A 13,610-nucleotide genomic window follows, 5' to 3' on the forward strand; every position below is an offset into this window, starting at 1 on the left:
GCAAATAGTCAAAGAGGCGTGGCCGAGTTGACTATCGCTCATATAAAACGGGAGAGAATAGTCTAATTGTTTGAGTAGGATTACAGCGCAAAAGCCTTTTTACAATGTTTTGAATTTTTAAGCCGCGCGCGATCGTTGTCCATCAGCGAACAAGAACGCTGAGACTGAGCCAATGAGATTCGCGGATTTCATATAGAACACAGCTAAGTGGCTACTGATAACGTTGAAAGGAGGGTAAACGAACGGAAAGCCAGAACTGACTGGGGGCCGGCTTTGATAAAACTACATAAACACGTGACTGCGCAAGGGAGACCAAGCGCTCCGCAATTCCGTCACTCACTTCTTTCACCATGCACCATGTGGCGTGCCCCCGACCGACCCCAGACCTCCTTGAGTCAATCTTCTTTCTCGGCCGTTTGCGCGAGGAAGACTAGGTCAAAGAGGTGTAACGCGAAGGATTGTGGTCATTCGAACTGAAAGTGTGTTTTGTGGTACAGTGCAGGCTGCCCAGGGGAGAAAAATGGCCGCAAAATTTGATAATTTGCAGCTCGCTTTGCTCAAGCAATTCGTGGACTTATGTAAAGAAAAACCGCATCTGCTTCATGCTCCACAACTGAAGTTTTTTAAGGACTGGCTTGTAAGGTAAGCTAGATTTTAGAGCTGTCACGGTAAGCAAACTCCTCAGCTCACGTGCGAAATGTGTACATTTTTAAAACTACGATATTTGTAACATTTACCTTAAATCTCTCTCTGTTGTAAATTTCAGAATCAGATAAATAAATTCTATTGCAGCAGCTTTTTGTATTTTGTGTTTTACCTTGAAGATCATAATCTGGTCACACGATCGACATTTTTAGCTATTTATGAAATGCAATCAAATTTCACTTTTTAGTCCAGAAATACCGAATTTTTCTCTTCACCTCGTGTAGATTGTTTCGTTACAATGCAATGCTTGTTTTGTTTTGTTTGGACGATTTCTTTTGTGGTTTTGCAAAATATTCTTCGATCCTGCTAGTTGTGTCAAGTTTGTTCATGAAAGCTTCCATCAAGTTTCGTTTCCCAGATACGGAAGTAGAACAGAGTAGAAGGAGAGTTCAGTAATATCCCTTTAGTTGTTATGGTCATTAAAATTCCACTGTCTGTTTGTCATATATTTTCTTGGTAAAAAGACATTGTGACTGGGTTATATCTCATGTCTGAGGATGAGGATAGTTTCACAGTTCAGCGCATGTGCAAGCTGTGTTGCGATCATGAACTACTTTTTTTCACTTTCTTACCAAACCATGTGTACATCAGCAATCACAGGCTATAATTTGATCAAGGAGAATGACTGATGGTCAAATTTTACCTATGCATAAAATCCACTCATATCTGATTGGTTCACAAACAATGCATTGAGTGGTGCATGAGAGATCAGTGGAACAAACAGAATTCTTATGTGGTCAAACATGGTCTCTCATGTTTGATATATTACATAATAATCTTTCAATAACTTGGCTTAAAGCATAGGTGCGATGATCCCTCCACCACCAGAGGAACCAAAAGAACCGGAGCCAACTCCAAAACCAGCTGAAGAACCAAAAACAGCTGAAGAACCAAAAACAGAGGAACATAAGGAGCCTACACCTGAACCTACACCCAAACCACCAGAGGTAGGCAGACACTTTTAACGCCACTTTTCTTTTGTAAGAAACATTTAGAGTGGGTGGGGTTTGATCTTCCTACTTTCTGTAATGTGTAGTTCCATAAAATATCCATACCTCGCCCACAGAAGTAATTTTCCCAAGGACCCTCCACTCCTCTGGAAATTTCAATTAAGCTTCATACATTCCTTTCAGTTGTTTGGTCTTACAGAACCTCCCAGTCCCCCCAGGAAATACTAATCCCTTCTGTGGAGGGAGTATGGATATTTGCTGGAACTGTACAATCTTTGGGTGTTTTCCATTATGCCAAATATTCCGGAAATTTTGGTCAGAAGTCAAATGGAAAGGTCCATTTGGGTTCCTTCCAACTGGGATATTCGGGGCTCCTCTGGAGGTAGTCTACTTTGACCAGTTGGACTGGTCTGACCGAAATTTGCCCTTCCATTTTGACAAACCAGTTCATTGCCATACTTCTCTTCACTTATGTAGGGGATTCAGAGAAGGAATAAGAAATGGTAAGAGCCGTTCCTCTTGGATGGCCTGGTTTGATTGGAAAATGTAGTTCCCTTTTCCTTGGGTATTCCCACTGGTCTCTGAGCAGTCTATCTGGTGTATAATGGCAAACACCCTTTGTTTCTGCCTGTTTTTTGTCTCCTTTCTCAATGGTTTCTAGTAGATTCTCCTTTGCTGCTGTATAATATATTACACAACTTTTTTTCTTTCTTTCCCATGAATTGATACAGTCATGTAGATTATACACTACCTTCCATTTTATGTACCTATGTTATGCGAACAGTTGAGTGAGTTTAGCAGAACTTGGATTCTCCCAGACTTTTGTTAGGGTATACTGTTGGTGTCCATGTGTCTCAGGAGACAATTGAACTCTATGCCATGATTTAGTTTGTGGCTGAGTTGCAGCACCTGCTGTGGCTGTACAAGCCAATTATTCTTGATGTACATGCATGTATATGTAAATAAATGCTCATGCATGCTTCTATTACTTAATGTTAAAAATTGTTGAGAATTTCATGATTGTGTGGTTTCCAGCAAGAAACTTATCCCTCTCTCTAATAAGTGCCTCCTTTTGAGTGCCGTTTTTTAATAAGTGCCCCTATTACAACAAGTGCCCTTCTTCTTGGGTTTTTTCAGGAGGCAGCACCAGAGGAGCCTGTGGACAGTGAAAGTGAGGAGAGCGATGTTGGTGAGTACATTACTTTAATTTGTAACATTTGTAGCTGTTTTTTGAAATTCTCGGGTTTAATACTATGTTTAATTTTCTTGAAATCTGAACAGATATTGACCGAGAAGGATGTATTGAACCAGACAATGATGAACCTCAGGAAATGGGAGACTCGAGCATCGAGGTAGGACTTCTCTTTACATGATGAAACTATGAGATGTGGAGGTGAATTAATCAACATGACACGAGCGTGGGGCAAAGAAAAATTCTGAGTCCCCGACGAGAATCAAGCCCATGGCCTCCTGAACACCGGGCGGGCGCTCTATCCACTGAGCTACAAGAACTCATGGAGAGCAAGGTCATTTAACTGAGTTCATATATGATAGGCTTCCTGCATACTGCTAGGATCAATGCCTATCAAAGTTATCGTGAGTAGTGTCATATATGAACTCAGTTAAATGACCTTGCTCTCCATGAGTTCTCGTAGCTCAGTGGATAGAGTGGCCGCCTGGTGTTCGGGAGGTCATGGGTTTGATTCCTGTCGGGGACTCAGAATTTTTCTTTGTCCCACGCTCGTGTCATGTTGATTAATTCACCTTCACATTTCATTACTGAGCTTAAAATTCACCATCTTTATTAACTTATGATGAAACTATTTGTCAAATAAATAAATTTATTAATTAGTAATAGTAATTGGACTGGGGGAGTACAATTCAGGAAGTTTTGAGTAATTTAATTGGACAAGTGTGCAGTGTGAGCCTGATTTGAAATTACTACCATGATCTCTCCCTGAATATTGTACAATATGAGGTCCAATTACTTATAGTTAATTGTATCAATAACAAAATTCAAGATTAAAAATTCTGTAGTGTTTTCCATAATATTTGTGAAAACTGTAGGGAACATTTGAAGGAAGCCATTAAAGCTCATGTTGTTGACATGCTATGGTTTAGGTATCCAAGTAGAGGTATCCAATTATGAAAAGTGGAAGTCGGATACCTTTAATTGAACACCCACATGAATGAGCACGGATTACGTGCCTGCATGCAGTTAAGAAGTTAGCTTCATCAACTGAAGTTTTCAAATTTTTCGTGTTTCATTGCCGATTTCTACAACATTATTACTCGCAATTTTGATTTAGATCTTAGAATCATCTCAAGTTTAAGGATTTTGTTGATTTTCCAACCTGCTGCAAATATACAAAATCTCATCTTCAATAGCTAAACTGATCACCTGGGTTGTCTTTAAAGGTTACAGATGAAATGAGGGATGAGTCCTCTGACAAGAGAATGCAGGCCACAATGGCTATGAATGAAGGTTTGTACAGCGTACATTGTATTTAGTTTTGTTTGAAATTAGTTATTTTCCATGTATGGTGGCAACTACAGTTGCACATTTTGCATGCACTTGTTTTGCAACAGTGATTATGCTATAAAATTATACTATAAAAGTGTTGCCAGCATGCAGTGAGTTCAGTTGATTTCTAAGTAAATGTTAATTTGTTTATTGCTTCAACAGAAAACTATGATGAGGCTATAAAGCTTTTTACAGAAGCTATTTTTAAAAATCCATCAGCCAACATGTATGCTAAACGTGCAAGGTATGTGACTGATATTTTTTGTCGTATTCTGTTATTGTGGTTTACGTAGTTACTTCAAGACCATATTTTCCTTCTTGACTTCATTGCACATACAGTTCTGTAAATGCCAAGTTTATAACTCTTTTAAATTACTTGGTTTTCAAATCAATGATAATGAGAAAAGTATTTTTTAAAGCAATTTACCACTGATCTTAAGTATTTGTTGGCAATCTTTGCAGCTGTTTCATTCGCATGAAGAAGCCAAATGCAGCCATCAGAGACTGTGACGAGGCTATAAAGATCAATCCAGACTCAGCCCAGCCATACAAGTGGAGAGGGCGGGCTCATAGGTTGGTATACAATTAAAATTGATTCTGGTTTCTCTTTAGTTTTCAAAATCTGTGCATTGAATTTGGTAGCCAAGGAATTTATTTGACTGATTAATAGATGGTGTTTCAATTGTTAGCTTTTTTTTTTCACCTTTAAGATCCATTCTTGCCTAGTGTGCCTTGCAGCCATTTGTTTTAGTTTTTCTGTGAGCATAATTTAATGTATGCTCTGATTGGTTTGAATTGAATACTCATTAGCCAGTGTTGAAGCCAAATATTATGTGTCAAGAGACCATTTTTATACATGAAACATAAGGGCAAAATTACGGTGGCCCACAACTGTCACGGCAAAACATAAAGTCACGGCACTACAAACTTAACTCACGGCGAGATAATGTTATCTGACGGCAAAACAAAATTAACTCACGGCAGTACACCATTAATTCACGGCAAAACGAAATTAACTCACGGCAGAACACCATTAATTCACGGCAAAACAAAGTTAACTCACAGCAAAACAAAGAAAACGAGTTGGTCAGGGGTTGTTATTTGCTTTTCAAATGGTATGTCCTGTAACAGTAACACACTGCTTGCTCAGAAACCACCATTTTTAGTGCAGTGTTCCTTATCTCGAGCTCATGATGTTTTGCAGCGCTTGTGGTTCGTTAGTCGATCAAAATGCCAACTTTTGCAAAGACTGTGGTAAAGGTACGTTTTTAATCTGAAGTATTCGTATTGGCATCTTTTTTAGTTCCCAATAACGATAGGCACATGAGAAGACATGCTTGGTCAGTAATCCAAGAAATATATTAGATTTTGACCGTCTAACACAGGAATGGGTTCACGGAGTGCTATGACATAAGCAGTGTCTTCTCACATGCCTATCGTTAGAGATGAGATGCAAATACGAATACTTTAGATTAAGAAACTTACCTTTACCACAGTCTTTGCAAAAGTAGGCATTTTGATTGACTAACGAACCACAAGAGCTGCAAAACATCATGAGCTCGAGATAAGGAACACTGCACTAAAAATGGCGGTTTCTGAGCGAGCAGTGTGTTACTGTTGCACGACATACCATTTGAAAAGCAAATAACAACCGCTGACCTACTCGTTTTCTTTGTTTTGCCATGAGTTAACTTTGTTTTGCCATGAATTAGGGGTGATCTGCCGTGAGTTAATTTCGTTTTGCCGTGAATTAATGGTGTACTGCCGTGAGTTAATTTTGTTTTGCCGTCAGATAACATTATCTTGCCGTGAGTTACGTTTGTAGTGCCATGACTTTTTGTTTTGCCGTGACAGTTATGGGCCACCGTACAAAATGTATTCATGAATGATTTTGCCCTGAATGAAACTGACTTTGTAATGGTACCTTAACTTTCTTGTTTGATCAACATCGTGGATGAAACCCTACTAGTGTGTGGTCAGTCAAATGAACATTACTTGGCTGAACTTTCGTAAATGCATGTTTGTTTTGGAAGACTTTTAGGTCATTGGGAAGAGGCAATGAAGGATCTCAGCATGGCTTGCAAACTGGATTACGATGATGATGCTAATGAGTGGCTCAAGGAAGTCAAACCCAAGGTAAAGGGCTGTCAGATGTTTTCTAGCAGTTTTTGAAACAAATGTAGTTTACTAATGCTTATGTAGCATTTTAGGTCTACGATGCATGTGCAAAGGTATTTAAACAATAAAATGTGTGTTTGCATTTTGTTTTTACTTACCGAGTCTTGTACTTCATTGATTTCCATTATAGAGTTCGTAGCTAAAGGTTATTGCATATTTCCTACTGCACCTATGCTGCAGAGTTCCCATTTGTTTTGATAGTTAAGGGTCCTTGGGACCCCCAGTTCCAAAGAGTTGGGGGTTCCTTTTGCTTTTCAAGGGTCCTTTGCCTGTTTACTAAAATTTCTGGAACTTTTTTCGTGCATCCCAAGGACACACTTTGCCAAAAAACTGTGCATCCTTAGAATCAGTTTTTTGCACATATAAGACGCACACCTGTGTGTTAATGGGAACTCTGATACCACAGGGAGTACCAAAGAAATTCAAAAGCTTAATCTGCCTTGAGAAACGTGCATGATTATTGATAAATGAAAATGCTGAAAGTTTTCAATTTCATTAGCCTGCAGAACAGGCGGATTAGCAGGACAGAGAGTGAAACGTGTCTCTCGCGCTCCATGCTTATGTATCGCACCTCTTGCTCGCTGCCCCGCTAATCCGCCTGTTCTGCAGGCTACATTTCATGAGCTCAGTAGGGTTTAGAGCCAAGGTGCAGAGAAAACTTCCCAGTAATTCACAGTTACAGTGACCCAGCTGACCCCAAGTCTCTTCGACTCTGTGGTTAGAGTTTCTGCCCAGTATCTAGGAGGTCATAGGTTCAAATCCCACTGGTGACTCAGAATTTATTTGTGTCCCATGCTTGTAACATTATTCCATGTTTACCATTCCAAAATCCTAAAATCTTAACATTATAAAAGGTTCAAAAGTTTTGGAAACTGAAGAATATATTCTGAAAGATCTTCTTTCATTAATTTGGAAAATGAAACATAAAAGAGTGGAGTTCAAAAACTGTCAGGTACAGTTATAAATAATAATGTACTCTTTTTCATTTCTTAGGCACAACTCCTTGCTGAGCACCATAGAAAATATGAAAGAAAACGACAAGAGAAGGCTGAAAAAGAAAAAATGGATAAAATGTAATTGTATAGAATAAAAATGTTCATAATTTGATATTACTGTAAATTCTGCTATGTGGGGGTGCATTTTGTGTTCACAATATACATAATAGTAGTTTATCATGATCCAGAAAATTCACAGTAAAACAATAAATAATGTTGTGGTTAATTATTCATGAAGTTTAGGAAGTGAAAAAAATTTAATGATTCACTTTTCCTTCACACAACGATCAGAAAGAACTTGGCTACAGGTTAGATACCAAAAAGTGCTTGTCTAAAGTGTTTTAAAGGTAGCAAAGCTTCTACAGAAACAAAGCTTGCCTACAAAATGGTTACATGTGTTGTTTACTGTCTATGAACACCTTCTTTTTATGCCAATGGGCACATTTTAATCTTAGCGATTAAGCTCTGTGACTTTAATTTTCATTCAACTGTAGCTACACATTGTTTCCAGGCAACCAGAAATGTGCTTGCATGTTCCTGGGGCAATTTCATGTCAAAGATTTTGTTGGAATCACTTTTCCAGACAAAGGTTTTGGCACACCCTGTGTAATGCTGTACCATAAAGATGAAATTTATGACCATGTACTTTACCATTTTGACCAGCTGAAAAGAACTTTTTTTCCATTCAGTCTGCATTTGATACATCACAACTGGCCTATCAGTAAAAATTGAGTTATTTCTTGGAAATCAATAATTTGGTGAATTTAACCAAACAAATGATGTCTTCAAGTGTTAAAAAAATATTCAGTTCATGATAATAATTAAATGTGTTCCTTTATAACAATGACATGTCTAATCTTTTCATTGATTAATTAGAAACAAGGTAAAAGAAGCACAAGAAAAAGCAAAAAAGGTAAGAGAACCGAAGCCTGCTAGCTCCGGGTGATTTTCCCGGGGGGAGACTGCCATGTGAAAAGGCTGGGGAAGCTTGTCATTCAACTTAGAGATGTGAATCATGGAGTTGGTCACACTTGGGTTGTTCAGGAAGAAATGCCACTATTTTTAGCCCTCAAAGTATCTTTTAGGGTTGCACTCACGGAAATAATAAAAATAGAAAACTGTTATGTCTGTTTGAAAGTGGTACCTTGTAGGGTCAAATAAATCTCAAGCCATGCCAGATTGGTCTCGGTTAAGGGTTTAAAGGAGCTATGTCACGATTTGCACATCTTGAAAAGTTTAGTTTAAGTTTTTTGAAGTTTGTCATTGGTAATCTATTTTAATCTTCTCCATCCTTAACCAACCTTGTTTTTTATGGTTTGATATTAACTCTTTTAATTAGTATTTTTCTATCTTAGTTAACCTATTATTTTTAGGTTTCATTCAATTAAAACGTAATTTTGTATGTAGCACAAAATATTGCCACTGAGCTCCTTTAATTTAAATTTTACGACATGCGCACAAGGAAGTTCCTCTGGGGGTAATTCCAAATGAATTCATGGTCTTCAAAAAACAAATATGCTGCATGTAATGTCACAGTATCAAAAACAATGAATCACAAGGTCATACACTGTAGCTGGTAACAGGCAAACTGAGGCACTTTGTAACCTCAGTCATATTTTTCGTGGTCATCATAAGCATGCTTTACACCTAGGAAGAAAATTTAACCATGGTCATAATTTTTTCATGACATTGCCTCAGTCTGGTTATGGCCCTGAATTATGAAATCGTGATGTCCATTTTTTTTCCTAGTTTTTCATTTGTTCATAAACATTTTCCTGGTTCAGGATTTTAACAAATTGATGTCAGCTTTTCATTCGTCTGTCGCATTATTGACAATAAATTTCGTCATAACATTGTCAAAGTAACTGTGGACCCACAAGGAGATAGCCGAGTGGATGTGCAGACTACTTTGACAATGTTATGACGAAATTCATTGTCAATAACAGGACAGACGCATGAAAAACTAATGTCAAGTTGTTTCTTACGAAAGCAAATTGTCAAATTGTCCGCTCTCGCTCATTGACGCATTGCATGAATTATAAAATCATGTGTCTGTCCGCTTATTGACCATGAAAATTAGCCAATGAGCGCACGAGAATTTCTGCATATATCGTAAAAGTCAGTTTTGTCTTCAAGTATTGTAGCTTATTATTCTAAGGGTAGAAAAGTGATGTTGCTAAATAACTCTTCTTGTTAGCAGAATTGTTGAGTTGAAAATGTACCCTTTTAAATTTTGCCCTATCCCGTAAAATCTAGACCAAAACTCCTTTTGGTCTAACAGCCCACAGCATCACCAACTTTTTAGCGACATTTTTTTATTTTTACTTTATTTGTCTTAAATGTTTTTAATATTTCTAACTGTAAAGCGCTTTTGAACTTTTAGGATATTGGCGCTATATAAATATTTTATTATTATTATTATTATTATTGATTCAAGCTTCTTGTGTCTCTTTTACAGGAAGAGGAAGAGAGAAAAAAACGTCAAGAAGAGACGGCTGGAAGTCACCGTGGAGGCTTTTCCGGAGACTTTTCCGGGGCTGGCGGATTCCCTGGAGGTGCTGGGGGATTCCCTGGGGGATTCCCTGGGGGATTCCCTGGGGGGTTCCCTGGGGGATTCCCTGGGGTATTCCCTGGTGCTGGAGGGACAGGAGGCGGAGGATTCACAGGAGCAGCTACTGCAGGTATTTCTCAGCCCTTTGACAACTAAACTCGGTTTTGAGAGTTATGTTTAGCTTATTGTTAATATTTTCGAGAAGATCAGCAAGGCTTGATCAACAGTTGTGAATTAAGTTTGTCAAATCAGTACTCATCAAATAACAGCAACACGTCAGTCAGAAATTAGACTTTCTAAAAGTCCTTTCCAATAATTCTTCCCTGGCAAAGGTCGACTTGTGTCAAGTCTAATCAGAAATGTGAGAGTGGCTAACTGTGGCGAGGTTGGCAATGGTAACAATTCAGTCAGGTTGTTATGTGGCTGGCACAGGTTGCAAATCGTCTCCTCTGATGGCGTTCATGTAATAATGCCCCAAGTTACATAGCTGTAAAAGTTTTACACGTTCGACGCTCGCGCTTTTGATTTTGACTCTTTCAAAATTTGGAGAAAAACCATAGTTGTATCATTTAGTTTTGATTAAATTTAAGTGAGTTCTTAATCCACATTTAAACGTTTTCACGATTTTGAGACAATACTGACCTACTCTGGTAATACCTGTTTTGGGCCGCAGCGACTCGCTTCTGGTAAGAGGTTCCGGAGAAGCTCATTAAATACATATACGACTTTATTCCAACTGAGTTCGTACATTGTACAAAACTGTACCCTACCTTGGAGGGCAGCTTTTGCAACTAGCTTATAAGGTTTAATGCATAAGCTTATATGCTAACTGAAGGCAAGCCTAGGATTCTTGCCACAGAGAACTGACCAGGCGCTCTAAACAAGGAAGTGCATGTACCCTGATGGTTAGTGCACTGAACACCGGATCGAGTGGTCCTGACACAGACCTTATCTTACCTTACTGTAGTTAGCTGACTAGATATTCTATTGCCCTCTTTCTGTTGTACTGATTGTTGATTGTCGTTACTGTAGGTGGCCAAACACCAAACTTGCACGATCTTCTTAGCGATCCAGAGTTATTGGCCGCATTTCAGGTTGGTTTTGTAGTCCTTTCAGTCCCTGGCTCAAAATATTAAATTTCCATACCTTTTCTCGCACACTTCTTTTAAGGCGTGTTTTGAGATTCTTCTGGAATCTACTGAGGCACACGCATGTGGTCCCTCTCGAGGTTCGTGTCGTTCACGCGCGAAGGCGAGAGAAGATGAAATATTCTTTCGCTGCACGTATCTCGTCCCTCTCCCTGACCTTAAGTTCTACCATATTACTGTGGTAGCCTGCGAACAAGCTCTTGGCGAGCGCGAAAAAAGACGGGACGGGTTTCGCTCACCTAAATATTTTTCCGCCCTCGCCGAGAGCTCGTTCGCCGGGAGCCTGTTCTTAAGCTATGCTGAACAAGACATTGTTCTGCTAATTTCAGGACCAAGAGGTGATGCAAGCCTTTCAAGACGTGAGTCAGAATCCCCAGAACATCTCAAAATACGACCACATCCCTAAAGTGAAAATGATCATCGATAAACTGGCCAAGAAGTTCGGACCCGCGGGAGAAGGCCCGCCGCCCGATAGTGGGTTTCCTGGCGGCATGCCATTTGGAAACATGTTCGGCGGCCAGTAACATTGGTGTTGCTGTAGCTTCGTGAGTTTGGGCGACAGGACAAGTGGAAGTCTTCTTTTTTAGGATTAAAAAAAAAAAGATTTGAGATTTTCATAAATGGGACGAGTAAACTGTTTGTGGATGTTAACTGTCTGACGTATCTTAGATAAGCAGAACTCAGGACTCGAGCGTTTAGCCAGAATATGAAGCTAAGGCTGACGTTATTTCAGCAGACAGTCAATGTGAAAACTTACAAAGTTTATCCAGTTCTGCTGAAATATGAAATGACGAATTGATTTTAGTTATGTTAAAAGTTCTTTACAGGTGAAATTCGGTAAGGTGCATGTTTGTGTTTAAATGCCTATTCGCACTTGAAGTTTTTACGTGTTTAAAACAACGGCGAAGAAGAAACGTTTTGACCACTTTAAGAGTTAAGTGTGAACCGAGACAGAAGAGCATAGAAGAAGCTGAACTGAACGTGAAGAATCTAACACTGTTAACGAATGTGTTGCTGCAATAAATAAGTAGCTTTCCGGCATTAATCATATTATGCTTAAGTTGCGTTGCGTGAATTTTGTGAATTGTGTTGCCTTTAGAAAATAGCCGAAAGATAAAACGCGCGCTGATTGGTTTAAAATAAAATTAGATTATTCGCTCGAGAATTCTATCGCATGTTACTTGACGAGGTCGCAGCCCTTCACCTTCACCCTGCACCATCTTGACGCCTCTGCCCCAGACTCCCGCTGGATCGCTTTGCTCCTTCCAGAGGTTCACCTTCTCATGGCAGTTCTGTCCGGGAATTCTGCCGCTTTATTAAATCCTGCCTCACAGCTGGACTAGCTCTCATATAAATTCGGCTCGGTTCATACTAATTGCTCGTAATTTTTGCCGTGGATCGGGAAGGTGGGCCAGGAAAACCTTTGGCAGGGGAAAGCTCTCGGGCGAAGATTAAGCTGAATTCCGTCAACCTTGGTGTACTAAAGCTGTCAGCGCGGGATTCGACGGCCCGCGGGTTTGAAGGCCAGTGCTTGACCACTCGACTACGTCATATCGGGTTAGAGCCGTGTACGTGTTCTGTTTCAAAATATTGCTGTTTGAATGAGACATAGTTTGAATTCTTAGTAAGTCGCTGAAACTAAATAACTCTACGGAAGCTGGTGTGAATTGCAATTTTCTTGAAGTGGTATTTCATTCAAGGGCCCATCTGGAGAAAAAAATTCTCAGCTTTTAATTTTGCCCCTGGTAGAAATTCGATGGCATTGTAGGTGCTAATGACAATAACGTAACGTTTTTCCGATCGTGAGAAATTTTCCCCCGATAGCCTCAGTTAGCAGCAGTCAAGTTATATTCAACGCCAGTGTTGTATGATATGCACAGTTAATTCGACGGGACAAATATGATGCCAAGTGCCCCGGAAATCATAACAAGTTCAGCAGAATCATCTTGGCCCAAAAACTCAAGACGTGCAAGTTTTTCAGGCGTACAATGCAACCCTCCTTCGGGAGCGCGTTTCACTTCCACTCAGGTTCATTCTCTGCCTGTAGTCACTGTGCGACGCTCCAGCGTATTCCACACCCAAATTCAGGCCTCGGAACTAAAACAGGCTCGTTCAGACACGATTTTGGAGCGGGAACAGCATCGGTCAGCACTGTTCCCCAGGAGATCGATAACTCCGCGCGAAGAATACTTGGGTTACAAGCACGTCGCTCTCTCGCTTTCCTCAAGAGGGAGGTGCATTCGTAACCTACCCCTCACAGGTCAGTCGGCTTCCGCCATCCACGCACGTGTTGTTGGTCACGTGACATGGATTTTCCAAGTCGCGTACTCTGCGTAAAAACTCGTCTCCAGTGCCTCCCGTCCCTCTTCGCCGCGCGGTAGGGCCTTGGCACGAGGAAAGGTGGCTCTGGAGATGCGTGTTTGGTTGCCTTGTACTAAGACTCTCATTAAATCAAAGCTAATCAAAGCTGATTTCATTTCCGAAAATATCCACCGGGCTGGTTTCTGCCACTGGTCTATCTCTAGCTAAAACCATTCGATTGGAGCTCAAACAAACGTT

The 13,610-nt window shown here is 39.9% G+C and overlaps 1 protein-coding gene across 3 annotated transcripts; it reads left to right on the top strand.

Moving 5' to 3' along the window:
• The first annotated feature begins 25 nt into the window (after positions 1–25).
• LOC145497495 (hsc70-interacting protein-like) lies at positions 26–13,430 on the top strand. 3 transcript variants are annotated; one of them, XM_081477302.1, is made up of 14 exons: positions 26–642; positions 1,505–1,652; positions 2,793–2,844; positions 2,937–3,007; positions 4,074–4,140; positions 4,342–4,423; positions 4,642–4,752; positions 6,213–6,315; positions 7,351–7,430; positions 8,229–8,265; positions 9,811–9,896; positions 9,978–10,033; positions 10,936–10,997; positions 11,381–13,430. In XM_081477302.1, the coding sequence occupies exons 1-14, from the start codon at positions 521–523 to the stop codon at positions 11,573–11,575; spliced, it is 1,272 nt and encodes a 423-aa protein (XP_081333428.1). In that variant the 5' UTR covers positions 26–520; the 3' UTR covers positions 11,576–13,430. The 3 variants fall into 3 exon arrangements, with proteins under 3 accessions (XP_081333428.1, XP_081333427.1, XP_081333426.1); XM_081477301.1 differs by having other exon boundaries at positions 28–642; positions 9,811–9,929; positions 11,381–13,429; XM_081477300.1 differs by having other exon boundaries at positions 42–642; positions 9,811–10,033; positions 11,381–12,730.
• Positions 13,431–13,610: the final 180 nt, after the last annotated feature.

This window comes from Orbicella franksi, chromosome 9 (assembly GCF_964199315.1).
Source record: "Orbicella franksi chromosome 9, jaOrbFran1.1, whole genome shotgun sequence".
In the NCBI taxonomy this organism is placed as follows: domain Eukaryota; kingdom Metazoa; phylum Cnidaria; class Anthozoa; order Scleractinia; family Merulinidae; genus Orbicella; species Orbicella franksi.

Bases quoted from the DNA above. Each gene is read 5' to 3' on its own strand.
- LOC145497495 (XM_081477300.1), top strand. From the start codon at position 521: ATGGCCGCAAAATTTGATAATTTGCAGCTCGCTTTGCTCAAGCAATTC. The intron at 4,141-4,341 runs GTTTGTACAGCG...TTGCTTCAACAG, and splicing joins CACAATGGCTATGAATGAAG to AAAACTATGATGAGGCTATA. The intron at 8,266-9,810 runs GTAAGAGAACCG...TCTCTTTTACAG, and splicing joins CACAAGAAAAAGCAAAAAAG to GAAGAGGAAGAGAGAAAAAA.